This window comes from Heptranchias perlo, chromosome 27 (genome assembly GCF_035084215.1).
Source record: "Heptranchias perlo isolate sHepPer1 chromosome 27, sHepPer1.hap1, whole genome shotgun sequence".
In the NCBI taxonomy this organism is placed as follows: Eukaryota; Metazoa; Chordata; class Chondrichthyes; order Hexanchiformes; family Hexanchidae; genus Heptranchias; species Heptranchias perlo.
The window spans coordinates 42,563,832-42,591,829 of record NC_090351.1 but is presented as its reverse complement, the minus strand read 5'-3'; the positions used below and the strand labels follow the sequence as shown (position 1 = coordinate 42,591,829).

Genomic DNA, 27,998 nt, shown 5'->3' with positions numbered 1-27,998 from the left:
GAATTCATTAGAAATGGGAATAGTGCCAGAGGACTGGCGGACAGCTAATGTGATTCCTATATTTAAAAAGGGAGATAGAACAAGTCCAGGGAATTATAGGCCAATTAGCTTAATGTTGTTAGTAGGAAAGATAATGGAATCCTTATTCAAAGATGTAATAGAAAAACATCTAGAAACCAAAAATATAATAAAGAATAGTCAACACAGATTTGAAAGGGAAAGTCAAGCTTGACCAACCTTATTGAATTCTTTGAAGAAGTAACAGAAAGGGTAGTCTAGGGTAATGCAGTAGATGTAATATATTTGGATTTTCAAAAGGCCTTCGATAAGATATCGCATTGTTGACCCATGACTAAGGTCAGAGCATGTAGAGTCATGGGACAGGTAGCAGAATGGATAGTAAGCTGGCTACAAAACAGGAAACAGAGAGTAGGGGTTAAAGGTAGTTACTTAACACCAACAACAACAATTTGCATTTATATAGCGCCTTTAACATAGTAAAAAGCCCCAAGGTGCTTGGGAGCATTAACAGGAGCATTATCAAACAAAATTACACATCCAGCCTCATAAGGAGGTATTAGGACCGGTGATCAAAAGCTTGGTCAAAGAGGTAGATTTTAAGGACCGTCTTAAAGGAGGAGAGAGAGGTAGAGAGGCGGAAACGATTAGGGAGGGAATTCCAGAACTTAGGGCCTAGGCAGCTGAAGGCATGTCCGCCAATGGTGGAGCGATTAAAATTGGTGATGCGCAAGAGGCAAGAATTGGAGGAGCGCAGAGATCTTGGAGGTTTGTAGGGCTGGAGGAGGTTATGGAGGGCATGGAGAGATTTGAAAACAAGGATGAGACCGGGAGCCAATGTAGGTCAGCGAGCACTGGGATGATGGGAGAACGGGAATTGGAGCAAGTTAGGATACGGGAAGCAGAGTTTTGCATGAGCTCAAATTTATGGAGGGTGGAAGATGGGATGCCAGCCAGGAGACCATTGGAATAGTCCAGTCTGGAGGTAACAAAGGCATGTTAGAGGGTTTCAGCAGCAGATGAGCTTAGGCAGGGATGGAGAAGGGTGATGTTACAGAGGTGGAAATAGGCGGCCTTGGTGATGGAGTGATTACGTGGTCAGAAGCTCATTTCAGGGTCAAATAGGACGTCAAGATTGCAAACGGTTTGGTTCAGCCTCAGACAGTGGTCAGGGGGAGGGATGGAGTCGGTGGTTGGGGAATGGAGTTTGTGGCGGGGAAGGCAATGGCTTCGGTCTTCGCATTATTTAGAATCATAGAAGAATTATAGAAAGGTTACAGCATGGAAGGAGGCCTTTTGGCCTATCGAGTCTGCACCGGCTCTATGCAAGAGCAATCCAGCTAGTCCCACTCCCCCGCCCTTTCCCCGTAGCCCTGCAAATTTTTTCCTTTCAAGTACTATCCAGTTCCCTTTCGAAGGCCATTATTGAATCTAGTTGGAGAAAATTTTTGCTTATCCAGTATTGGATGTCGGACAAGCAATGTGACAAATCAGAGATAGTGGAGGTGTTGTGAGAAGTGGTGGTGAGGTAGAGCTGGGTGTCATCAGCTTACATGTGGAACCTAATGTTGTGGTTTCGGATGATGTCGCCGAGGGGCAGCGTACAGATGAGAAATAGGAGGGAGGCAAGTATAGGTCCTTGGGGGACCCCAGAGGTAACGGTGTGGGATCGGGAAGAGAAGCCATTGCAGGTGATTCGCTGGCTACGACTGGGATAGATAAGAATGGAACCAGGCGAGTGCAGTCCCATCCAGCTGGACGACAGAGGAGAGGATGGTGTGGTCAACCATGTCAAAGACTGCAGACAGGTCGAGAAGAATGAGGAGGGGTAGTTTACCACGGTCACAATCACATAGGAAGTCATTTGTGACTTTGATAAAGGCCATATCAGTACTGTGGCAGGGTGGAAACTTGATTGGAGGGATTCAAACATGGAGTTGCAGGAAAGATGGGCATGGATTTGAGAAGCGGCAATACGTTCAAGGACTTTGGAGAGGAAAGGGAGGTTGGAGATGGGGCGGTAGTTTGCAAGGACAGAGGGGTCAAGGGTGGGTTTCTTGAGGAGGGGTGTGAAGATGACAGATTTGAAGATGCGGGGGACAGTACTTGAGGGGAGGGAACCGTTAACAATATCAGTTAACATGAGGGCCAAGAAGGGAAGTTGGGTGGTCAGCAGTTTAGTAGAAATAGGGTCGAGGGAGCAGGAGGTGGGTCTCATGGTCAAGATGAATTCAGAGAGGACATTTTTTTTTATTCGTTCATGGGATGTGGGCATTGCTGGCAAGGCCAGCGTTTATTACCCATCCCTAAATGCCCTTGAGAAGGTGGTGGTGAGCAGCCTTCTTGAACTGCCGCAGTCCGTGAGGTGAAGGTTCTCCCACAGTGCTGTTAAGTAGGGAGTTCCAGGATTTTGATCCAGCGATGATGAAGGAACAGTGATATATTTCCAAGTCGGGATGGTATGTGACTTGGAGGGGAACATGCAGGTGGTGTTGTTCCCATGTGCCTGCTGCCCTTGTCCTTCTAGGTGGTAGAGGTCGCAGGTTTGGGAAGTGCTGTCAAGAAGCCTTGGCGAGTTGCTGCAGTGCATCCTTTAGATGGTACACACTGCACCCAAGGTGCACCAGTGGTGAAGGGAGTGAATGTTTAGGGTGATGCCAATCAAGCGGGCTGCTTTGTCCTGGATGTGTCAAGCTTCTTGAGTGTTGTTGGAGCTGAACTCATCCAGGCAAGTGGAGAGTATCCTGACTTGTGCCTTGTAGATGGTGGAAAGGCTTTGGGGAGTCAGGAGGTGAGTCACTCACCGCAGAATACACAGCCTCTGACCTGCTCTTGTAGCCACAGTATTTATGTGGCTGGTCCAGTTAAGTTTCTGGTCAATGGTGGCTCCCAGGATGTTGATGGTGGGGGATTCAGCGATGGTAATGCCGTTGAATATCAAAAGGAGGTGGTTAGACTCTCTCTTGTTGGAGATGGTCATTGCCTGGCACTTGTCTGGTGCAAATGTTACTTATGAGCCCAAGCCTGGATGTTGTCCAGGTCTTGCTGCATGCAGGCACGGACTGCTTCATTATCTGAGGGGCTGCGAACAGAACTGAACACTGTGCAATCATCAGTGAACATCCCCATCTCTGACCTTATGATGGAGGGAAAGTCATTGATGAAGCAGCTGAAGATGGTTGGGCCTAGGACACTGCCCTGAGGAACTCCTGCAGCAATGTCCTGGGACTGAGATGATAGGCCTCTAACAACCACTACCATCTTTTTTTGTGTTAGGTATGACTCCAGTCACTGGAGAGTTTTCCCCCTGATTCCCATTGACTTCAATTTTACTAGGGCTCCTTGGTGCCACACTCTGTCATAGAATCATAGAATCATAGAAGTTACAACATGGAAACAGGCCCTTCGGCCCAACATGTCCATGTCGCCCAGTTTATACCACTAAGCTAGTCCCAATTTCCTGCACTTGGCCCATATCCCTCTATACCCATCTTACCCATGTAACTGTCCAAATGCTTTTTAAAGGACAAAATTGTACCCGCCTCTACTACTGCCTCTGGCAGCTCGTTCCAGACACTCACCACCCTTTGAGTGAAAATATTGCCCCTCTGGACCCTTTTGTATCTCTCCCCTCTCACCTTAAATCTATGCCCCCTTGTTATAGACTCCCCTACCTTTGGGAAAAGATTTTGACTATCTACCTTATCTATGCCCCTCATTATTTTATAGACTTCTATAAGATCACCCCTTAACCTCCTACTCTCCAGGGAAAAAAGTCCCAGTCTGTCTAACCTCTCCCTATAAGTCAAACCATCAAGTCCCGGTAGCATCCTAGTAAATCTTTTCTGCACTCTTTCTAGTCAAATGCTGCCATGATGTCAAGGGCAGTCACTCTCACCTCACCTCTGGAATTCAGCTCTTTTGTCCATGTTTGGACCAAGGCTGTAATGACGTCTGGAGCCGAGTGGCCTTGGCTGAACCCAAACTGAGCATCAGTGAGCAGGTTATTGGTGAGTAAGTGCTGCAGTGATAGCACTGTCGACGACACCGTCCATCACTTTGCCAATGATTGAGAGTAGACTGATGGGGCAGTAATTGGCCAGATTGGATTTGTGCTGCTTTTTGTGGACAGGACATACCTGGGCAATTTTCCACATTGTTGGATCGATGCCAGTGTTGTAGCTGTACTGGAACAGCTTGGCTAGAGGCACGGCTAGTTCTGGAGCATGAGGGAAGATCGGAGAGAAACTAGAGAAAGATGCGAGTTCAGGGCTAGGGCAGAGGGGACCCTTTGGGGAAGTTTGTCTCGGTGGGCTAGGGGAAGGGAGGGAAGCGGCTGAGGCAGCTGAACGGATGGTCTCAATCTTAGTAACAAAGAATTCGATGCGCTCCTTGCACTTTTCGTTGGAGGTGAGGGTGGAGGGGGCAGCGGAGAGGGGTTTAAGAAGACGGTTTGTAGTGGAGAAGAGAAGCCCGGAGTTATCTTTGCATTCCAGGATGATCCTGGAATAGTGAGCAGTTTTGCCAGAAGACAGCAGGACCCAATAGTGCTTTATGTGCTCCAGCCAGATCTGGCAATGAATGGCTAAACCAGTTGTCCACCATAAACGTTCAAGTCTGCGTCCCTAGTTACTCAGACTGGCAAAAGATGGGAAGTGGTGATGCACAAGGATTGGTGCTGGGACCACTGATATTCGCCATTTGCATAAACAATTTGGAGTCGGGAATCGGAAGTACAATTTCAAAATTTGCAGATGACACCAAATTGAGGGGGGGGGGGTAATAGTTGATACCGAGGAGACATCAATAATCTTGCAGAAAGGGCGTGTAATTGGCAAATGAATTTCAATATAGATAAGTGTGAGGTATTATATTTTGGTAGGAAAAATAAGGGGGCCACATACTGCTTGGATAATAAGAGTCTAATTGGGGTACCACAAGGAGTAGTTGCAGCTAACAAGTCAGCTATAACTTCATTCATTTCATTGCTGTCACTGGGAGTTAGTTGACAGGTGTCTTGGACATTAGATCATAGCAGATGGCTGTTGTTCAAGATTCTGTTGAGAGCTGTCATAAGTGGTCGAGCTGAGGGCTGTTATTAGTGTTTGTGTAAGGCTGATAGCTGGGTTTAGGTGAGTGCTGTTAGCCTGGGTTCAGATGAATGCTTTTGTGGCTGGGTTCAGGTGAGGGCTGTTGGCTGGGTTCAGGTGAGGGCTGTTGACTGGGTTCAGGTGAGGGCTGTTGACTGGGTTCAGGTGAGGGCTGTTGGCTGGGTTCAGGTGAGGGCTGTTGGCTGGGTTCAGGTGAGGGCTGTTGGCTGGGTTCAGGTGAGGGCTGTTGGCTGCGTTCAGGTGAGGGCTGTTGGCTGGGTTCAGGTGAGGGCTGTTGGCTGGGTTCAGGTGAGGGCTGTTGGCTGGGTTCAGGTGAGGGCTGTTGGCTGGGTTCAGGTGAGGGCTGTTGGCTGGGTTCAGGTGAGGGCTGTTGGCTGGGTTCAGGTGAGGGCTGTTGGCTGGGTTCAGGTGAGGGCTGTTGGCTGCGTTCAGGTGAGGGCTGTTGGCTGGGTTCAGGTGAGGGCTGTTGGCTGGGTTCAGGTGAGGGCTGTTGGCTGGGTTCAGGTGAGGGCTGTTGGCTGGGTTCAGGTGAGGGCTGTTGGCTGGGTTCAGGTGAGGGCTGTTGGCTGCATTCAGGTGAGGGCTGTTGGCTGGGTTTCCCCGGTGTCATCAAACAAAAACCTAACAAAAGTGCCCCCTTTTCAGAGGGGCACAACTAATAAGGAACTAAACCATAAAACAAAGGAAACTTATAAAATGAAATAATAATATTATCACCCGTATCCAGTATGCCCTCCAGTCCCTGCGGTGCCCATTGGTCGCGGAAGGCCTTGAGCGTACTGGCAGACACTGCGTGTTCCTTCTCCAGGGCTACCCAGGCATGGACAAGACCGCGGAAAGGAGGCAGGCAGCAAGATGGACCCCCCCCTCCCATGGGCCACATTCAACCTGGGCCTGTAAATGGCCACCTTGGCCAGGCCCAGGAGCAGACCCATGAGGAGGTCCCCCAGCTTGCCCCCAGTGTGTGATTTACTAGAGCTCGCTGTCACATAAATGTAACTCTCCACTTTAGGACTCTTTACCTGAGGGTAGCTTTCTCCCCTCGGAAACAGCGAGATGTCGTAAGTAGCTGCAAAATGGTTTCTGACTTCGTGAAGTTTTCCGTATCGTTCCCGTTTCCTCCATTTGGCTCTTCTATTTTGAAACCAAACCTAGTGAGCAGAAAAAAATGTAGGATAAAGGGATTAGTTACAAGGAACTGAAGTTCACACAGAGTTTAATAGGCTGGCCTTACTCTTTCGTCCTCTGGCACCAGATCCAGCTCAAACTGACATGATGAAAGTCTCCTGTTCCCCTTGGCTATCATCGCATCTTGTAAATTGGGGTGTGGCAGCTTAATCTGTTCCCAGTGTTAGTTTCACATTAGTTAGTCCGGTGGTAGTACAGTCACCTCTGAGGCTGTAGGTCGTGGGTTTAAACCACATTCCAGAAACTGAAGCATATAATCCAGGCTGACACTAGTACTGAGGGAGCGCTGCACTGTCGGAGGGGCAGTACTGAGGGAGCTCTGCACCGATAGAGGGTCAGTACTGAGGCAGTGAGGCACTGTCGGAGGGTCAGTACTGAGAGAGTGCTGCACTGTCGGAGGGTCAGTACTGAGGGAGTGCTGCACTGTCAGAGGGGCAGTACTGAGGGAGTGCTGCACTGTCAGAGGGGCAGTACTGAGGGAGTGCTGCACTGTCAGAGGGGCAGTACTGAGGGAGTGCTACGCTGTCGGAGGTGACATCTTTCAGAGAAGATGTTAAACCGAGGCCCCGTCTGCGTTCTGCCTCCTGAGGTGAATGTAGAAGATCCAGTGGTTCTTTTCAAAGAGCAGGGGAGTTTTCCCAGTGTCCTGGCCAATATTCCTCCCTCAACCAACATAAGACCAACATCACCAAAACTGATTAGCTTGTCATTTATCTCTTCGCTATTTTATGGGATCTTGCTATGTACAAATTTTCTGCTGTATTTGTCTACATTAGAACAGTGACTACCCTTCAATAGTAATTCATTGGCTGTGAATGGTGCTGTATAAATGCAAGTTCTTTCTTTTACTTGGTCTTATCAGTGAGATTTTCTTTCAATGCAAACCAAGACTAGCTTAATCGATTACCAATTGAGATGCGTAACTCAGTAACAAAGGTTTTCCAGATTCATTAAATGATTTTGGATTCGGTGAGGACCTTCAAAATTCCATCAACTACGAAAATGGGAAAACTTATAGACAAAACTCAAAGGAATCCCATCAGTTGGGGTGACAACCTCTGGGCTTGGAGTAGCGATGTCCAGATGTATCAGAATATTTCCTCTGGCATTTCTAGAGAAATCGTATACTCATTTGAAAAGTAAAAGGCCTTGTATTTATATGGTACCTTATCAAGTCTCTCAGAAATGTTCCAAAGCACCACATGCAGTGCACTACATTATCCTGTTGCTGTTGTTAAAAGCAGCAGCCGTTTTGCACAGAACAAGGTGCTACAAACAGAAATGAGATAATTAGTGTATTTTTAGTGGGCTTGGTGGAGGGAGGACAAAAGAGGTAAGTTTTAAGGGGCTCCTTAAAGGAGGAGAGAAAGGTGGAGAGGCAGAGAGGTTTAGGGAGGGAATCATAGAATAATAGAATCATAGAATGGTTACAGTACAGAAGGAGGCCATTTGGCCCGTCGAGCCCGTGCCGGCTCTCTGCAAGAGCAATCCAGCTAGTCCCACTCCCCTGCCCTTTCCCCGTAGCCCAGCAATTTTTTCCCTTCAAGAATTATCCAATTCCCTTTTGAAAGCAATGATTGAATCTGCCTCCACCACCCCCTCAGGCAGTGCATTCCAGATCATAACCATTCGCTGCATAAAAAAGTTTTTCCTCGTGTCACCTTTGGTTCTTTTGCTAATCACCTTAAATCTGAGTCCTCTGGTTCTTGACCCTTCTGCCAATGGGGACAGTTTCTCTCTATCTACTCTGTCTAGACCCTTCATGATTTTGAACACTTCTATCAAATCTCCTCTCAACCTTCTCTGCTCTAAGGAGAACAACCCCAGCTTCTCCAGTCTATCCACGTAACTGGATCCATTCTACTAAATCTTTTCTGCACCCTCTCTAAGGCCTTCACATCCTTCCTAAAGTGCGGTGCCCAGAATTGGACACAATACTCCAGTTGCGGCTGAACCAGTGTTTTATAAAGATTCATCATAACCTCCTTGCTTCTGTAATCTATGCCTCTATTTATAAATGATGTGGAGATGCCGGTGATGGACTGGGGTTGACAATTGTAAACAATTTTACAACACCAAGTTATAGTCCAGCAATTTTATTTTAAATTCACAAGCTTTCGGAGGCTACCTCCTTCCTCAGGTGAACCACATCGTTCACCTGAGGAAGGAGGTAGCCTCCGAAAGCTTGTGAATTTAAAATAAAATCGCTGGACTATAACTTGGTGTTGTAAAATTGTTTACAATTCTATTTATAAAGCCCAGGATCATGTATGTTGTTTTTAAAATCGCTTTCTCAACCTGTCCTGCCACCTTCAATGACCTGTGCACATGTACCCCCAGGTCTTTCTGTTCCTGCACCCCCTTTAGAATTGTACCCTTTAATTTATATTGCCTCTCCTCGTTCTTCCTACCAAAATGTATCACTTCGCACTTCTCTGCATTAAATTTCATCTGCCACATGTCCGCCCATTCCACCACCCTGTCTATGTCCTCTTGAATTCTATCACTATCCTTCTCACTGTTTACTACACTTCCAAGTTTTGTGTCATCTGCAAATTTTGAAATTGTGCTCTGTACACCCAAGTCGAAGTCATTATTATATATCAAGAAAAGCAGTGGTCCTAGTACCGACCCCTGGGCAACATCACTGTACAACTTCCTCCAGTCTGAAAAACAATCGTTCACCACTAATCTCTCTTTCCTGTCACTTAGCCAATTTCGTATCCATGCTGCCACTGCCCCTTTTATTCCATTTGCTTCAACTTTGCTGACAAGCTTATTATGTGGCACATTATCAAACGTCTTTTGGAAGTCCATATACACATCAACTGCATTGCCCGCATCAACCCTCTCTGTTACCTCACCAAAAAACTCAATCAAGTTAGTTCAACATGATTTGACAAATCCATGCTGGATTTCCTTAATTAATCCACACTTGTCCAAGTGACTGTTAATTTTGTCCCAGATTATTGTTTCTAAAAGTTACCCCACCACCGAGGTTAAACTGACTGGCTTGTAGTTGCTAAGTTTATCCTTACATCCTTTTTTGAACAAGGGTGTAACATTTGCAATTCTCCAGTCCTCTGGCACCACCCCCATATCTAAGGATGATTGGAAGGAATTCCAGAGCTTAGGGCCGAGGCAGCTGAAGGCATGGCCACCAATGGTGGAGTGATGAAAATCGGGGATGCACAAGAGGCCAGAATTGGAGGAGCGCAGAGATCTCGGAGGGTTGTAAGGCTGGATGAGTTACAGAGATTAGAAGGGTCCGAGGCCATGGAGGGATTTGAAAACAAGGATACGAATTTTAAAATAGAGGTGTTGCCAGACCGGGAGCCAATGTAGGTCAGCGAGCACTAGGGTGATGGGTGAATGGGACTTGGTGTGAGTTAGGATATGGGCAGCAGAGTTTTGGATGAACTCAAGTTTATGGTGAGTGGGAGACGGGAGGCTGGCCAGGAGAGCATTGGAATAGTTAAGTCTAGAGGTAACAAAGGCATGGATAAGGGTTTCAGCAGCAGATGAGCTGAGGCAGGGTTGGAGACGGGCGATGTTGCAGAGGTGGAAGTAGGCGGTCTTGGTGATGGAGCGGATATGTGGTCGGAAGTTCAGCTCAGGGTCAAATAGGATGCCAAGTTTGTGAACAGTTTGGTTTAGACTCAGACAATGGCCAGGGAAAGGGATGGAGTCTGTGGCGAGGGAACAGAATTTGTGGCGGGGACCAAAGACAATGGTTTCAATCTTCCCAATATTTAATTGGAGGAAATTTCTGCATATCCAGTATTGGATGTCAGACAAGCAGTGTGACAAATCAAAGATAGTGGAGGGGTCGAGAGCAGTGGTGGTGAGGTAGAGCAGGGTGTCGTCAGCGTACGTGTGGAATCTGACGTTGTGTTTTCGGATGATGTCACCAAAGGGCAGCATGTAGATGAGAAATAGGAGGGGGCCAAGGATAGATCCTCGGGGAACTCCGAAAGTGATGGTGCGGGAGCAGGAAGAGAAGTCATTGCAGGTGATTCACTGGCTTTGACTGGATAGATGAGAATGGAACCAGGCGAGGGCAGTCCCACCCAGCTGGACGACGGAGGAGAGGCGTTGCAAGAAGATGGTGTGGCCGACCGTGTCAAAGGCTGCAGACAGGACGAGAAGAATGAGGAGGGATAGTTTACCACGGTCACAGTGACATTGGATGTCATTTGTGACTGTGATAAGGGCCGTTTCAGTGCTGTGGCAGGGGTGGGAACCTGATTGGAGGGATTCAAACATGGAGTCGTGGGAAAGATGGGCACAGATTTGGAAGGTGATAACATGATCAAGAACTTTGGAGAGGAAAGGGAGGTTGGAGATGGGGCTGTAGTTGGCAAGGACAGAAGGGCCAATAAAGGGTTTTTTGAGGAGGGGAGTGATGACGGCAGATTTGACGGGGAGGGGGACAGTACCTGAGGAGAGGGAACCGTTAACAATATCAGCTAACATGGGGGCCAGGAGGGAAGTTGGGTGGTCAGCAGTTTAGTGGGAATAGGGCCAAGGGAGCAGGAGGTGGGTCTCAGGAACAAGATAAGCTCGGAGAGGGCATGAGGGGAGATAAGAGAGAAACTAGAGAAAGATGCGAGTTGAGGGCTAGGGCAGGGGGGATCCGTTGGGAAGTTTGGATTGGTGGACTGTGGAAGGGAGGGAAGTGGCAGAGGCAGCTGAACAGATGGTCTTGATCTTAGTGACAAAGATGTCCACGAGCTCCTCACACTTGTCGTTGGAGGTGAGGTTGGACGAGGCAGGGGAGAAGGGCTTAAGAAGCTGATTGTAGTGGAGAAGAGAAGCTGGGGGTTATCTTTCCATTCCAGGATGATCCTGGAATAGTGAACAGTTTTGGCAGAGGAGAGTAAGACCCGATAGTGCTTTATGTGATCCAGCCAGATCTGACGATGAATGGCTAAACCAATTGTTCGCCATAGACATTCAAGTCTGCATCTCTTGGACTTAAGGCAGCAGAGATGAGGGCCGTACTAGGGGGAATGACCAGGGTGAGAGAGAGTAATAGTTTTAATGGGGACAAGGGCATCAAAGATGGAGGTGAGGTTGTGATTGAGCAGATCGGTAGCTGCAGAAATGTCGTGGTAAACGAAGGGCCAAAGGCTAGACAGTTGGGAATTTGAAAGTGCCGTTGTAAGTGATTTGGGAAGGGCTTTTTCCAGGGATGGACACAGAAGGAAGTGGGGTTGGAAGGGGGATGTGAGCAGAGAGGGATACAAGGAAGTGATCTGAGATGGCCGTATCTGTGATTGACACGATGGGAGTAGAGAGGCCACGTGAGATGACAAAGTCTCACCAGAAAAGTGTAAAAATCACTGCTGTCGGCAAATAGAGCTCTGCTTTCCTTCGTTGGAGACCAACAAGGAGCTAGCAGTGTAACTTAGGTCAGCCGGCCGCATACCAGTCTAAGTACGTTCTTGTGTCAAAATGATGCTCATCACATAACAGTGCCCAAGGGCGAATACCAGGAAATCGTGGTCAAGTCTACCATTACCTCTAACCCTAATCATTACCTCCAACCCTAATCATTACCTCCAACCCTAACCATTGCCTCCAACCCTAACCATTACCTCCAACCCTAACCATTGCCTCTAATCCAAACCATTACCTCTAATCCTAACCATTACCTCCAACCCTAACCATTACCTCCAACCCTAACCATTACCTCCAACCCTAACCATTACCTCCAACCCTAACCATTACCTCCAACCCTAACCATTACCTCCAACCCTAACCATTACCTCCAACCCTAACCATTACCTCTAACCCTAACCATTACCTCCAACCCTAACCATTACCTCCAACCCTAACCATTACCTCTAATCCAAACCATTACCTCCAACCCTAACCATTACCTCCAACCCTAACCATTACCTCTAATCCAAACCATTACCTCCAACCCTAACCATTACCTCCAACCCTAACCATTACCTCCAACCCTAACCATTACCTCCAACCCTAACCATTACCTCTAATCCAAACCATTACCTCCAACCCTAACCATTACCTCCAACCCTAACCATTACCTCTAATCCTAACCATTACCTCTAATCCTAACCATTACCTCTAATCCTAACCATTACCTCTAATCCTAACCATACCTGAACTCTGGCCTCGGTGAGCTCGGTGCCCAGAGCCAGCTGTTCTCGAGCGTACACATCTGGGTAATGAGTTTTCTGAAACACCTTCTCCAGCTCCTCTAGCTGGTAACTGGTGAAGGTGGTTCTGTTTCGCCTCTTCTTATTCTTGCTGATGTTATCTCCCTCGCTCTGTTCATCCAGAATCTCGTTTCCTGGGGACTCTTTTATTTTTCCGCAGATTTTCGGTGGATCTGACTCCATAAGTTGATAATCAGTGGTTTTGGAAACCTTGGTGTTCACTGCTAAAGAGAAACAAAGTGAGTGTAAAGTGGGGTGAGGAACTTATGTTTGAATGAAAAAATGGGGAACTATCTATGTAGGATAATTTACCCGTTAGCAAAATTGCAGCAACTGTGGTTGTGAAATGTTTGGCTTTTTGACAATGTGATTTCATTCCTGCAATGAAAAACTAGCAACCAATCACAATGCACCTACAGTAATGATCCTTATGTTTCATAAAGATCCACTGAAGCGTTAGCAGGGTGGCAGGTGTTTAGAGTTCCTACACTGAGGAGCACATGGCATTTGGAAATGATTCCAAGATCACTACCTTCCAGATCTGTTCTTTAATCCATCTCCTAATTGTTGAAACAGTAAATGCTGGAAACACTCAGGAGGTCAGGCAGCATCTGTGGAAAGAGAAACAGAGTTAACGTTGATCGACCTGAAATGTTAACTCTGTTTCTCTCTCCACAGATGCTGCCTGATCTGCTGAATGTTTCCAACATTTTCTGTTTTTATTTCAGATTTCCAGCATCTGCAGTATTTTGCTTTTGTCCTAATTGTTGAAACTTTCCTTGCAGGACCTCAATTCTTCCGGCCATGAATTTCCTTGGCCTGGTACCTGGGAGACAACACTTCTTTCAGGACTTTTGCTGGAAAGACACCAGCCTGTTCCCTTAACTGTTCAGTCTCCAATTGCTGCTGTGTTTCTGTACTTTACCACTTGCTTCATGAAGCTGTGTTTTTCCTCCTGGCTATCTTCCTCTAAGTTACTGTCATTGTCACGGTATCCGGCACCGAATACCTGTTTGTCAATTCAACACTCCAGAACCTCAGTGATCAGAACTTTGACCCTGTTTATATGGGTCGCTCATAGCTCAATGCCGCCCTTTCATACTGCTCCAAGTATGAACTTTGACCAGTGTGAAAAGTGCAGTATAATTGTACAGTTATATCATCTTCATAATTCAACCCTGACCACTTTCATTCCACATCCCCATGGTGTCAGAGAAAGAGAAATTAAGCTGTCCAGATTATTGATCATTAATGATTGCAATTATCCTAATGAGCCATAAAAAGCCTGATTTGAAATAAACAGATACCGCTCAATAAACAGACAGACACCACCCAATAAACAGACACTGCCCAATGAACAGACAGACACTGCCCAACAAACAGACAATCACCACCCAATAAACAGACAGTCAACATCCAATAAACAATTGTAAACAATTTTACAACACCAAGTTATAGTCCAACAATTTTATTTGAAAATCACAAGCTTTCGAAGGCTTCCTCCTTCCTCAGGTGAATGTCAAGAAATCCTCGAACCTTTCACATTTATAAATCACAGAACAATACCTGGTGATTACAGAAAGTCTTTCCAACTGCCTGTTGCCAAGGCAATCAAAGTGTTCAGACAGAGAGGTGTTACCTACAGGGCCACCGAATATACAAACAACCAAAAAAAAAACAGAGAGAGGCAGAAACATAGAAACATCCGGAAGGAAGAGAAAGACAGCAAATGACCCGTTATATTAAAAATAGATAACTTTTGTTCGCTGGTGGGGTTACGTGTAGCGTGACATGAACCCAAGATCCCGGTTGAGGCCGCCCTCATGGGTGCGGAACTTGGCTATCAATTTCTGCTCGACGATTTTGCGTTGTCGTGTGTCTCGAAGGCCGCCTTGGAGTATGCTTACCCGAAGGTCGGTGACTGAATGTCCTTGACTGCTGAAGTGTTCCCCGTCTGGGAGGGAACCCTCCTGTCTGGCGATCAAGAAAGCCAACGGAATGTTGGCTTTTATTGCTAGGGGGATAGAATATAAAAACAGGGAGGTATTGCTGCAGTTATATAAGGTATTGGTGAGACCGCACCTGGAATACTGCATACAGTTTTGGTCTCCATACTTAAGAAAAGACATACTTGCTCTCGAGGCAGTACAAAGAAGGTTCACTCGGTTAATCCCGGGGATGAGGGGGTGGACATATGAGGAGAGGTTGAGTAGATTGGGACTCTACTCATTGGAGTTCAGAAGAATGAGAGGCGATCTTATTGAAACATATAAGATTGTGAAGAGGCTTGATCGGGTGGATGCAGTAAGGATGTTCCCAAAGATGGGTGAAACTAGAACTAGGGGGCATAATCTTAGAATAAGGGGCTGCTCTTTCAAAACTGAGATGAGGAGAAACTTCTTCACTCAGAGGGTGGTAGGTCTGTGGAATTTGCTGCCCCAGGAAGCTGTGGCAGCTACATCATTAGATAAATTTAAAACAGAAATAGACAGTTTCCTAGAAGTAAAGGGAATTAGGGGTTATGGGGAGCGGGCAGGAAATTGGACATGAAGCTGAGTTCGGATCGGTCAATGCCCTGTGGGTGGCGGAGAGGGCCCAGGGGCTGTGTGGCCGGGTCCTGCTCCTACTTCTTGTGTTCTTTAGATTTGTGGTTGGGATCAGATCAGCCATGATCTTATTGAATGGCGGAGCAGGCTCGAGGGGCCGATTGGCCTACTCCTGCTCCAATTTCTTATGTTCTTATGTTCTTATGATAGTTGCGCGGTGTCCGTTCTTCCGTTGTCGCAGCGTCTGCATGGTCTCGCCAATGTACTATGCTCTGGGGCATCCTTTCCTGCAACGTATGAGGTAGACAACGTTGGCCGAGTCACAGGAGTATGAACCATGCACCTGGCGGGTGGTGTCCTCTCGTGTGATGGTGGTATCTGTGTCGATGATCTGGCATGTCTTGCAGAGGTTACTGTGGCAGGGTTGTGTGGTGTCGTGGACGCTGTTCTCCTGAAAGCTGGGTAATTTGCTACGAACGATGGTCTGTTTGAGGTTGGGTGGCTGTTTAAAGGCGAGTAGTGGAGGTGTGGGGATGGCCATAGCGAGGTGTTCATCGTCATTGATGACATGTTGAAGGCTGCGGAGAACATGGCGTAGTTTCTCCGCTCCGGGGAAGTACTGGACGACGAAGGGTACTCTGTTGGTTGCGTCCCGTGTTAGTCTTCTGAGGAGGCAGTCATCACCCAATAAACAGTCACCGCCCAATAAACAGACAGATACCGCCCAATAAACAGTCACCGCCCAATAAACAGACAGATACCGCCCAATAAACAGTCACCGCCCAATAAACAGTCACCGCCCAATGGAGTATAACGTGGATAGATGTGAGATTATCCACTTTGGTTGTAAAAACAGAAAGACAGATTAATATCTGAATGGGGAGGTGCAACGTGACCTGGGTGTCCTTGTACACCAGTCGCTGAAAGCGAGCATTCAGGTGCAGCAAGCAGTTTGGAAGGCGAATGGTATGTTGGCCTTCATTGCAAGAGGATTTGAGTACAGGAGCAGGGATGTCTTACTGCAGTTATACAGGGCCTTGGTGAGACCACATCTGGAGTATTGTGTGCAGTTTTGATCTCCTTATCTGAGGAAGGATGTCCTTGCCATGAAGGGAGTGCAATGAAGGTTTACCAGACTGATTCCTGGGATGGCAGGACTAACGTATGAGGAGAGATTGGGTCGACTAGGCCTATATTCACTAGAGTTTAGACGAATGAGAGGTGAGCTCATCGAAACATATAAAATTCTAACAGGATTAGACAGGCTAGATGCAGGGAGGATGTTCCCGATGGCTGGGGAGTCCAGAACCAGGGGTCACAGTCTCAGGATATGCCATTTAAAACCGAGATGAGGAGAAATTTCTTCACTCAGAGGGTGGTGAACCTACGGAATTCTCTACCATAGAAGGCAGTGGGGGCCAAGTCATTAAATATATTCAAGAAGGAGATAGATATATTTCTTAATGCTAAAGGGATCCTGGGATATGGGAAAAAAGCCGGAACAGGGTATTGAGTTAGACAATCAGCCATGATCATTTTGAATGGCGGAGCAGGCCCAAAGGGCCGAATGGTCTACTCTTTCTCCTATTTTCTATGATGCTTTGATTCTATGAATAAACGGTCATTGCCCAATAAACAGACAGACACCGCCCAATAAACAGCCGCCGCCTGATAATCAGACAGATACTGCCCAATAAACAATCATCGCCCAATAAACATAGGAATATAGGAACATAGGAACAGGAGTAGGCCATTCAGCCCCTCGTGTCTGCTCCGCCATTTGATAAGATCATGGCTGATCTGTGATCTAAATCCATATACCTGCCTTTGTCCCATATCCCTTAATACCCTTGGTTGCCAAAAAGCTATCTATCTCAGATTTAAATTTAGCATTTGAGCTAGTATCAATTGCCGTTTGCGGAAGAGAGTTCCAAACTTCTACAACCCTTTGTGTGTAGAAATGTTTTCTAATCTCACTCCTGAAAGGTCTGGCTCTAATTTTTAGACTGTGCCCCCTACTCCTAGAATCCCCAACCAGCGGAAATAGTTTCTCTCTATCCACCCTATCTGTTCCCCTTAATATCTTATAAACTTCGATTCGAACACCCCTTAGCCTTCTAAACTCTGGAGAATACAACCCCAATTTGTGTAATCTCTCCTCATAACTTAACCCTTGAAGTCCGGGTATCATTCTAGTAAACCTACGCTGCACTCCCAAGGCCAATATGTCCTTCCGAAGGTGCGGTGCCCAGAACTGCTCACAGTACTCCAGGTGCGGTCTAACCAGGGTTTTGTATAGCTGCAGCATAACTTCTGCCCCCTTGTACTCTAGTCCTCTAGATATAAAGGCAGCATTCCATTCGCCTTCTTGATTATTTTCTGCACCTGTTCATGACACTTCAATGATCTATGTACCTGAACCCCTAAGTCCCTTTGGACATCCACTGTTTTTAACTTTTTACCATTTAGAAAGTACCCTGTTCGATCCTTTTTTGATCCAAAGTGGATGACCTTACATTTGCCTACACTGAATTCCATTTGCCACAGTTTTGCTCATTCACCTAATCTATCAATATCGCTTTGTAATTTTATGTTTTCATTTACACTGCTTACAATGCCACCAATCTTTGTGTCATCGGCAAACTTAGATATGAGACTTTCTATGCCTTCATCTAAGTCGTTAATAAATATTGTGAATAATTGAGGCCCCAAGACAGATCCCTGCGGGACTCCACTAGTCACATCCTGCCAATGTGAGTACCTACCATTATCCCTACTCTCTGTCGCCTTTCACTCAGCCAACTTCCTAACCAAGTCCGTACTTTTCCCTCGATTCCATGGGCTTCTATCTTAGCTAACGGTCTCTTATGTGGGACCTTATCAAATGCCTTCTGGAAGTCCATATAAATAACATCCATTGACATTCCCCTGTCCACTACTTTAGTCATCTCTTCAAAAAATCCAATCAGGTTTGTCAGGCATGACCTACCTTTCACAAATCCATGCTGGCTCTCTCTGATTATTTAACTGAAAATTCTCGAGGTGTTCAGTCACCCTATCCTTAATTGTAGGCTCCAGCATTTTCCCCACAACAGATGTTAGGCTAACTGGTCTATAATTCCCTGGTTTCCCTCTCCTTTCTTAAAAAGCGGAGTGACATGTGCAATTTTCCAATCTAGAGGGACAGTTTCTGAATCGAGAGAACTTGGAAAGATAATAGTTAGGGCATCTGCAATGTGCTCACCTACTTCCTTTAAAACCCTGGGATGGAAACCATCTGGTCTTGGGGATTTGTCACTCTTTAGTGCTATTATTTTCTGCATTACTGTTGCTTTACTTATGTTAATTTTATTGAATCCCTGTCCCCGATTCAATATTAGTTTTCTTGGGATTTCCAGCATGCTATTCCCTTTTTCAACTGTAGACACTGATGCAAAGTAATTGTTCAACATGTCCGCCATTTCCCCATTGTCAATGACAATATCCTCACTTTCAATTTTTAAGGGGCCAACACTGCTCCTGACCACCCTCTTTTTCCTAATATAACTATAAAAGTTCTTCGTATTGGTTTTGATATCCCTTGCAAGTTTCTTTTCATACTCTCTTTTTGTAGCTCTTACTATCTGTTTTGTGACCCTTTGTTGATCTTTGTACCTTTCCCATTCGCCAGAATCTGTGCCATTTTTTGCCTTTTTGTATGCCCTTTCCTTATTCCTTATACTGTCCCTTACCTCTTTAGTTGTCCATGGATGTTTTTTTGGCATGTAGATTTCTTGCCCCTCAGGGGTATGAACCCATTCTGTATCACATTAAATGTTTCTTTAAACAGACAGACACCGCCCAATAAACAGACAGACACCGCCCAATAAACAGACGCCGCCCAATAAACAGTCACCGCCCAAGAAACAGACACAGTACAATAAACATTCGGACACCTTTCAATAAATGGACACCACCCAATAAATAGATCGATACCGCCCAATAAACAGACATCGCCCAATTAACTGACACCGCCCAATGAAATAATGAATTAGTAAAGCACTCCCCCGCTGACTCCAAAGGTAAAGTGAGCATTCAACTGAGTCCTAACAAAGAAAACCAAAAACTGCTGGAAACACTCAGCAAGTCAGGGCTGTGTCTGAAACATCAATATTTTCTCTCTCCACAGAGGTTGCCTGACTCTTTGAGTGTTTCCAGCATCTTCAGTATCTTGTTTTTTGTTTTTGTGGGATGCAATTTCCAGTCAGATTGCTGAAGTCAGCTGGGGTGTTGATTGGGCGTTGCAATTAGCCTGAGTTTCCTGGGATAGTGCGGGGGAAAGTTCCTGCTCCTGATCATTATCCATTACCTCCTGGTGAAATGTGCATGAGCAGATATTGGGTGACACTGGCCTAGGCACAGCTCTGATGTCAAATTAGAGGGGATGACAAATCATGAGGTGGAATGCAGGAGATTGCTGGGGAGCTGGATAGATAGGATAGAAAAATCTAAAGTAGTATTTTGAAAAAAAGATCAATGAAAGGAAATGTGCCCCAAATAGCAAGAGTTTTAACAGAGTGAAGGAACAAAACATCTTTATAGGTGGGAGTGCAGGTAGAAAAGGCCATAACAGTATTGATCAAAGAAACTATTATAACATTGGAAAGGGATGATGTAGTTGAATGGTCAAAGACAAAATCTATTTGGTTAGAATTAAGGAACAATAAACAGACAGACACCGCCCAATAAACAGACAGACACCGCCCAATAAACAGACGCCGCCCAATAAACAGTCACCGCCCAAGAAACAGACACAGTACAATAAATAATAGAGGAGTTATTACACTACTGGGTATGTACTATGGGCCATCAAATAGTGGGAAGGAGATAGAGGAGCAAATTTTCAGGCAAATTACAGAAAGATACAAGAATTGTGTTCAATTCTGGGCACCACACTTTAGGAAGGATGTCAAGGCCTTAGGGTGCAGAAGAGATTTACTAGAATGGTACTAAGGATGAGGGACTTCAGTTATGTGGAGACTGGAAAAGCTGGGTTGTTCTCCTTAGAACAGAGATGGTTAAGGGGAGATTTGATAGAGGTGTTCAAAATCATGAACGGTTTTGACAGTAAATAAGGAGTAACTATTTCCAGTGCCAAAAGGGTCGGTAACCAGAGGACACAGATTTAAGGTTATTGGCAAATGAGCCAGAGGCGACACGAGGAAACATTTTTTTACAAAGCAAGTTGTTGTGACCTGGAATGCACTGCCTGTAAGGGTGATGGAAGCAGATTCAATAGTAACTTTCAAAAGGGAATTGAATAAATACTTGAAGGGAAAAAAATTACAGGGCTGTGGGGAAAGAGCAGGGTAAGGGACTAATTGGATAGCTCTTTCAAAGAGCAAGCACAGGCACAATGGGCTGAATGGCCTCCTTCTGTGCTGTGCCTACTATGATACAGGGTCATGGGGAGAGAGAATAGATGCAGGGCTATGGGGAGGGAATAGTTACAAGGCTATGGAGAGACTGTACTTAAGGGAAATATCGAGACTTTTACTCCGTCATTATTAAGGGCAATGTTCCTGCTCTTATATTGTTTATATAGTTGGAAGGTGAGCCACACTGGATACGCGCAATTACTGCCTGTGAACCTTCTCTTTGAAGTGCTTTTCTCCTTGGGCTGAAAGTGCTCCCAGGCTGGAGTTAGGTTGGAATTCCAAATTGGGACCCATCGACCCTGAGGGGTGGTTTCAAAATGTGAAACGGGTTAATCTAACATTTAAAGGTTATATATCTTGAAAAAAATGAAATTCAATTGCTTCCAGCATCGACAGTGTTGTTTATAAATATTCAAACCCTATATATTAAAACAAAAGATAAAAGTCTTATCATGAATTTATGAAATGTTTGCAGATTTTTAAAATGATAATTTTTATTGTACAGACAACTGTTTTTAATCAGCTGAAATATTTAGGAATCCATAATTGGTCAAAATTATAAATAGAGGAATCTGAGATGATTTGACTATTACAATATTCCTAAATATTAATTGAATCGTCATATAGATATTATCTAAACATCCTCCAACTGGAGGAAATATTAACATGTCATTTCACATCGATTTACCTAAATACTTTGAGGAAAGTAAATGAACACTAGCAAATTCCATACTTTCAACTGAAATACATTACATCTAAAAACAGATTAGGCCCATTTTTCGATTTGAATTTAAATATTTGCTCACTGGTGTAGAGAGAGGGAGAGCGAGAGAAAGGAAGAGCATGAGAGAGAAGAGAAAGGGGGAAGAGAGAGAGAGAGAGCTGCAGTGTTTACCATCCACAGGATGCACTGCAGCAACCCGCCAAGGCTTCTTCGACAGCACCACCCAACCTCTACCACCTAGAAGGACAAGGGCAGCAGGCACATGGGAACAACACCACCTGCATGTTCCCCTCCAACTCACACACCATCCCGACTTGGAAATATATCGCCGTTCCTTCATCGTCGCTGGGTCAAAATCCTGGAACTCCCTACCTAACAGCACTATGGGAGAACTGTCACCACACGGACTGCAGCGGTTCAACAAGGTGGCTCACCACCACCTTCTCAAGGGCAATTAGGGACGGGCAATAAATGCCGGCCTCGCCAACGACGCCCACATCCCATGAACGAATATTAAAAAAAAGCAGCTGAAGATGGTTGGGCCTAGGACACTGCCCTGAGGAACTCCTGCAGCAATGTCCTGAGGCTGAGATGATTGGCCTCCAACAACCACTGCCATCTTCCTTTGTGCTAGGTATGACTCCAGCCACTGGAGCGATTTCCCCCTGATTCCCATTGACTTCAATTTTACTAGGGCTCCTTGGTGCCACACTCGGTCAAATGATGCCTTGATGTCAAGGGCAGTCACTCTCACCTCATCTCTGGAATTCAGCTCTTTTGTCCATGTTTGGACCAAGGCTGTAATGAGGTCTGGAGCTGAGTGGTCCTGGCGGAACCCAAACTGAGCATCGGTAAGCAGGTTATTGGTGAGTAAGTGCTGCTTGATAGCACTGTCGACGACACCTTCCATCACTTTGCTGATGATTGAGAGTAGACTGATGGGGCGGTAATTGGCCGGATTGGATTTGTCCTGCTTTTTGTGGACAGGGCATACCTGGGCAATTATCCATATTGTCGGGTAGATGCCAGTGTTGTGGTTGTACTGGAACAGTTTGTCTGGAGGCGAGGCTAGTTCTGGAGCACAAGTCTTCAGCACTACAGCTGGGATGTTGTCGGGGCCCATAGCCTTTGTTGTATCCAGTGCACTCAGCCGTTCCTTGATATCACGTGGAGTGAATCGAATTGGCTGAAGACTGGCTTCTGCGATGGTGGGGATATCGGGAGGAGGCCGAGATGGATCATCCACTCGGCACTTCTGGCTGAAGATGGTTGCAAACGCTTCAGCCTTGTCTTTTGCACTCACGTGCTGGACTCCGCCATCATTGAGGATGGGGATGTTTACAGATCCTCCTCCTCCCGTTAGTTGTTTAATTGTCCACCACCATTCGCGACTGGATGTGGCAGGACTGCAGAGCTTTGATCTGATCCATTGGTTGTGGAATCGCTTAGCTCTGTCTATAGCATGTTACTTCCGCTGTTTAGCATGCATGTAGTCCTGACTTGTAGCTTCACCAGGTTGGCACCTCATTTTTAGGTACGCCTGGTGCTGCTCCTGGCATGCTCTCCTACACTCCTCATTGCACCAGGATTGATCCCCTGGCTTGTTGGTAATGGTAGAGTGAGGAATATGCCGGGCCATGAGGTTACAGATTGCGCTGGAATACAATTCTGCTGCTGCTGATGGCCCACAGCGCCTCATGGATGCCCAGTTTTGAGCTGCTAGATCTGTTCAGAATCTATCCCATTTCGCACGGTGATAGTGCCACACAACACGTTGGATGGTGTCCTCAGTGCGAAGACGGGTCTTCGTCTACACGAGGACTGTGCGGTGGTCACTCCTACCAATACTGTCATGGACAGATGCATTTGCGACAGGTACATTGGTGAGGACGAGGTCAAGTATGTTTTTCCCTCGTGTTGGTTTGCTCACCACCTGCTGCAGGCCCAGTCTGGCAGTTATGTCCTTCAGGACTTGGCCAGCTCGGTCAGTAGTGGTGCTACCGAAACACTCTTGGTGATGGACATTGAAGTCCCCCACCCAGAGTACATTCTGTGCCCTTGCTACCCTCAGTGCTTCCTCCAAATGATGTTCAACATGGAGGAGGACTGATTCATCTGCTGAGGGAGGACGGTAGGTGGTAATCAGGAGCAGGTTTCCTTGCCCCTGTTTGACCTGATGCCATGAGATTTCATGGGGTCCAATGTCAATGTTGAGGACTCCCAGGGCCACTCCCTCCTGATTGTACATCACTGTACCACCACCTCTGGTGGGTCTGTCTTGCCAGTGGGACAGGACATATCCAGGAATGGTGATGGAAGAGTCTGGAACGTTGGCTGAAAGGTATGATTCTGTGAGTATGGCTATGTCAGGCTGTTGCTTGACTAGTCTGTGGGACAGCTCTCCCAATTTTGGAGCAAGCTCCCAGATGTTAGTGAGGAGGACTTTGCAGGGTTGACTGGGCTTGGTGTTTTGCCGTTGTCGTGTCCGGTGCCTAGTGGTCCGATGCCGGGTGGTCCGTCCGGTTTTATTCTTATGATGACTTTCTGTAGCGAGATTTTACAACTGAGTGGCTTGCTGGGCCATTTCAGAGGGCAATTAAAAATCAACCACATTGCTGTAGATGGAGAGAAACTGTTCCCATTGGCGGAAGCGTCAAGAACCAGTGGACACAGATTTAAGGTGAGTGGGAGAGAGAGAGAGAGGGAAAGAGAGGGAGAGAGAGGGAAAGAAAAAGCGGGATGGAGGAAGAGAGAGAGCAAAAGAACCAAAGACGACATGAGGAATTTATGCAGCGAATGATTATGACCTGGAATGCACTACCTGAGGGGGTGGTGGAGGCCGATTCAATTGTGGCTTTCAAAAGGGAATTTGATACATACTTGAAGGGAAAAAAATTGCAGGGCTATGGGGAAACGATGGGGGTGTGGGACTAGCTGAATTGCTCTTGCAGAGAGCCGGCATGGGCTCGATGGGCCAAATGGCCTCCTTCTGTGTTGTAACCACTCTATGAGTCCATAATTCTACGCGAGAAAGAGAGGGGGAAGAGGGAGTGGTGGAAGGAATAGAGAGGGGGAAGAGAGAAGGGGATGAGAGAGAGAGAGGGGAAGAGAGAGAGTGGGAGAGAGAAAGAGAGGGAGGGGGAAAGAGAGGGAGGGGGAAAGAGGGGGGAGAGAGAGAGAGAGGGTGGGAGATAGAGATATAAGGAGCAAGACAGGGTTGGAGTGATAGGCCCTATGTAAATGTATGATTAACATGATCCATCTCGGCCTCCTCCCAATATCTCCACCATCACAGAAGCCAGTCTTCAGCCAATTCGATTCACTCCATGTGATATCAAGAAACAGCTGAATGCACTGGATACAGCAAAGGCTATGGGCTCCGACAACATCCTGGCTGTAGTGCTGAAGATTTGTGCTCCAGAACTAGCCGTACATCTAGCCAAGCTGTTCCAGTACAGCTACAACACTGGCATCTACCCAACAATATGGATAATTACCCAGGTATGTCCTGTCCACAAAAGCAGGACAAATCCAATCCGGCCAATTACCGCCCCATCAGTCTACTCTCAATCATCAGCAAAGTGATGGAAGGTGTCATCGACAGTGCTATCAAGCAGCACTTACTCACCAATAACCTGCCCACTGATACTCAGTTTGGGTTCCGCCAGGACCACTCGGCTCCAGACCACATTACAGCCTTGGTCCAAACATGGACAAAAGAGCAGAATTCCAGAGGTGAGGTGAGAGTGACTGCCCTTGACATCAAGGCAGCATTTGACCGAGTGTGACACCAAGGAGCCCTAGTAAAGTTGAAGTCAATGGGAATCAGGGGGAAATCTATCCAGTGGCTGGAGTCATACCTAACACAAAGGAAGATGGTAGTGGTTTTTGGCGGCCAATCATCTTAGCCCCAGGACATTGCTGCAGGAGTTCCTCAGGGCAGTGTCCTAGGCCCAACCATCTTCAGCTGCTTCATCAATGACCTTCCCTCCATCATAAGGTCAGAAATGGGGATCGTTCGCTGATGATTGCACAGTGTTCAGTTCCATTTGCAAGCCCTCAGATAATGAAGCAGTCTGTGCCCACATGCAGCAAAATCTGGACAACATCCAGGCTTGGGCTGATAAGTGGCAAGTAATATTCGCGCCAGATAAGTGCCAGGCAATGACCATCTCCAACAAGAGAGAGTCTAACCACCTCCCCTTGACATTCAATGACATTACCATCGCCGAATCCCCCACCATCAACATCTTGGGGGGTCACCATTGACCAAAAACTTGACTGGACCAGCCACATAAATACTGTGGTTACAAGAGCAGGTCAGAGGCTGGGTATTCTGCGGCGAGTGACTCACCTCCTGACTCCCCAAAGCCTTTCCACCATCTATAAGGCACAAGTCAGGAGTGTGATGGAATACTCTCCACTTGCCTGGATGAGTGCAGCTCCAATAACACTCAAGAAGCTCAACACCATCCAGGACAAAGCAGCCCGCTTGATTGGCACCCCATCCACCACCCTAAACATTCACTCCCTCCAAAACGGTGCACTGTGGCTGCAGTGTGTACCATCCACAGGATGCACTGCAGCACCTCCCAAACCCGCGACCTCTACCACCTAGAAGGACATGGGTAACAGGCACATGGGAACAACACCACCTGCACGATCCCCTCCAAGTCACACACCATCCCGACTTGGAAATATATCGCTGTTCCATCATCGTTGCTGGGTCAAAATCCTGGAACTCCCTGTCTAACAGCACTGTGGGAGAACCTTCACCACACGGACTGCAGCGGTTCAAGAATGCGGTTCACTAGCACTGTGAGCAGTTCTGGGCACCGCACCTTCGGAAGGACATATTGGCCTTGGAGGGAGTGCAGCGTAGGTTTACTAGAATGATACCCGGAATTCAAGGGTTAAGTTACGAGGAGAGATTACACAAATTGGGGTTGTATTCTCTAGATTTTAGAACGTTAATGGGTGATCTGATTGAAGTTTTTAAGATATTAAGGGGAACAGATAGGATGGATAGAGAGAAACTATTTCCGCTGGTTGGGGATTCAAGGACTAGGGGGCACAGTCTAAAAATTAGAGCCAGACCTTTCAGGTGTGAGATTAGAAAACACTTCTACACACAAAGGGTGGTAGAAGTTTGGAACTCTCTTCCGCAAATGGCAATTGATGCTAGCTCAATTGCTAATTTTAAATCTGAGATAGATAGCTTTTTGCCAGCCAAAGGTATTAAGGGATATGGGCCAAAGGCAGGTATATGGAGTTAGATCAAAGATCAGCCATAATCTTATCAAATGGCGGAGCAGGCTTGAGGGGCTGAATGGCCTACTCCTGTTCCTATGTACGTTCTCAAGGGCAATTAGGGATGGGCAATAAATGCTGGCCTTGCCAGCGATGCCCACATCCCATGAATGAATAAAAAAAAACACACAAAGTCAGTTTAATCTCTTACCCCTTGTTGAAAGGCACTGGCCGTTTTTATGGCTGTGGATTAAAGTTTGATCATTTAAAATCCCCGCCTGTAAAAGCGGTCAGTCTCCTAACCATTTCATTTTAAACTAATTATTATTGTATTGTATGAACGCCACCAAAGCAAAGGGATTTCAACTGGTTCATCTGTCGCGGATCATGTGGTTTCACTTGAGTTTAAGCTCCTTAGAACACGGAAAAGAGATTAAAACATGTGACTTTGATTTATTTATTTGAAGTCCATATTTAGAGATCCTGCTAATGATGATATCCCAGGGTTTTCTATCAGTTCCTTTCTCTCCTCCTCCTCCCTCTGTTCCATCTCTCTCATCCTCTTCTCTCCGTTCCATTCTCTCCCCTCTCTCTCTCTCCCCCCCACCGTTCCATTCTCTCTCCTCCTCCTCTCCGTTCCATTCTCTCCCCTCTCTCTCTCTCCCCCCCCCGTTCCATTCTCTTTCCTCCTCCTCTCCGTTCCATTCTCTCCCCTCCCATTCTCTATCCTCTCTCTCCTCCTCTCTGTTCCATTCTCTCTCCTCCTCTGTTCCATTTTCTCTCCTCTCTCCCCTCCCTCTCTCTCTGTTCCATTCTCTCTCTCTCCTCCCTCTGTTCCATCCTCTCCCTTCTCTCTGCTCCTCCTTCATTTGTTCCATTTGCTCTCGTCTCTCACTGCTCCTCCCCTCTCTGTTCTACTTTCTCCTCTTCTCTCTGTTCCATTCTCCCCTCCTCCCCTCTCTGTTCTACTCTCTCCTCTTCTCTCTGTTCCATTCTCACCTCCTCTCCTCTTTGTTCCACCCTCTCTCCCTCCCTCCTCCCCTCCCTCTGTTCCATTATCTCCCTTCTCAACCCTCCCCCTCTCTCTGTTCCATTCTCTCCTCCTCCTCCCTCTGTTCCATTCTCTCCTCCTCCTCCCTCTGTTCCATTCTCTCCTCCTCCTCCCTCTGTTCCATTCTCTCTCCTCTCTCTCCTCCTCTTTCTGTTCCATTTTTTTCTCCCCTCTCTCCTCCTCCTCTCTCTGTTCCATCCTCTCCCTTCTCTCTCCTCTTCCTTCATCTGTTCCATTTGCTCTCATCTCTCTCTCCTCCCTGTGTTCCATTCACTCTCCCCTCCTTCTCTCTCTGGTCCATTCTCTCCTCCTCCTCCCTCTGTTCTTTCCTCTCTCTCTCTCTCCTCCTCTCTGTTCCATTCTCTCTTCTTTCTGTCTGTTCCATGCTCCCCTCCTGCACTCTCTGTTCCATTATCTCTCCTCTTCCTCCCTCTCTCTCTCTTTCTCTCCTCCTCTTCTCCCTGTTCCATACTTTCCTTCTCCTCCCTCTGTTCCATTCTCTTTC

General features: G+C 46.6%; 1 protein-coding gene across 2 annotated transcripts in view; it reads right to left on the bottom strand.

The window, feature by feature from the left end:
• alx3 (ALX homeobox 3) overlaps positions 1-27,998 on the bottom strand; it is a 54,912-nt gene that overhangs the window by 13,906 nt on the left and 13,008 nt on the right. Inside the window, exons 2-3 of one of the 2 annotated variants that reach the window (XM_068007879.1) lie at positions 12,449-12,729; positions 6,152-6,280 (exon numbers count right to left, since the gene is read on the bottom strand). In XM_068007879.1, coding sequence (XP_067863980.1) covers positions 6,152-6,280; positions 12,449-12,729 — 410 coding nt within the window. The remainder of the gene's footprint in view (positions 1-6,151; positions 6,281-12,448; positions 12,730-27,998) is intronic. The other variant, XM_068007881.1, reaches the window with a different exon arrangement.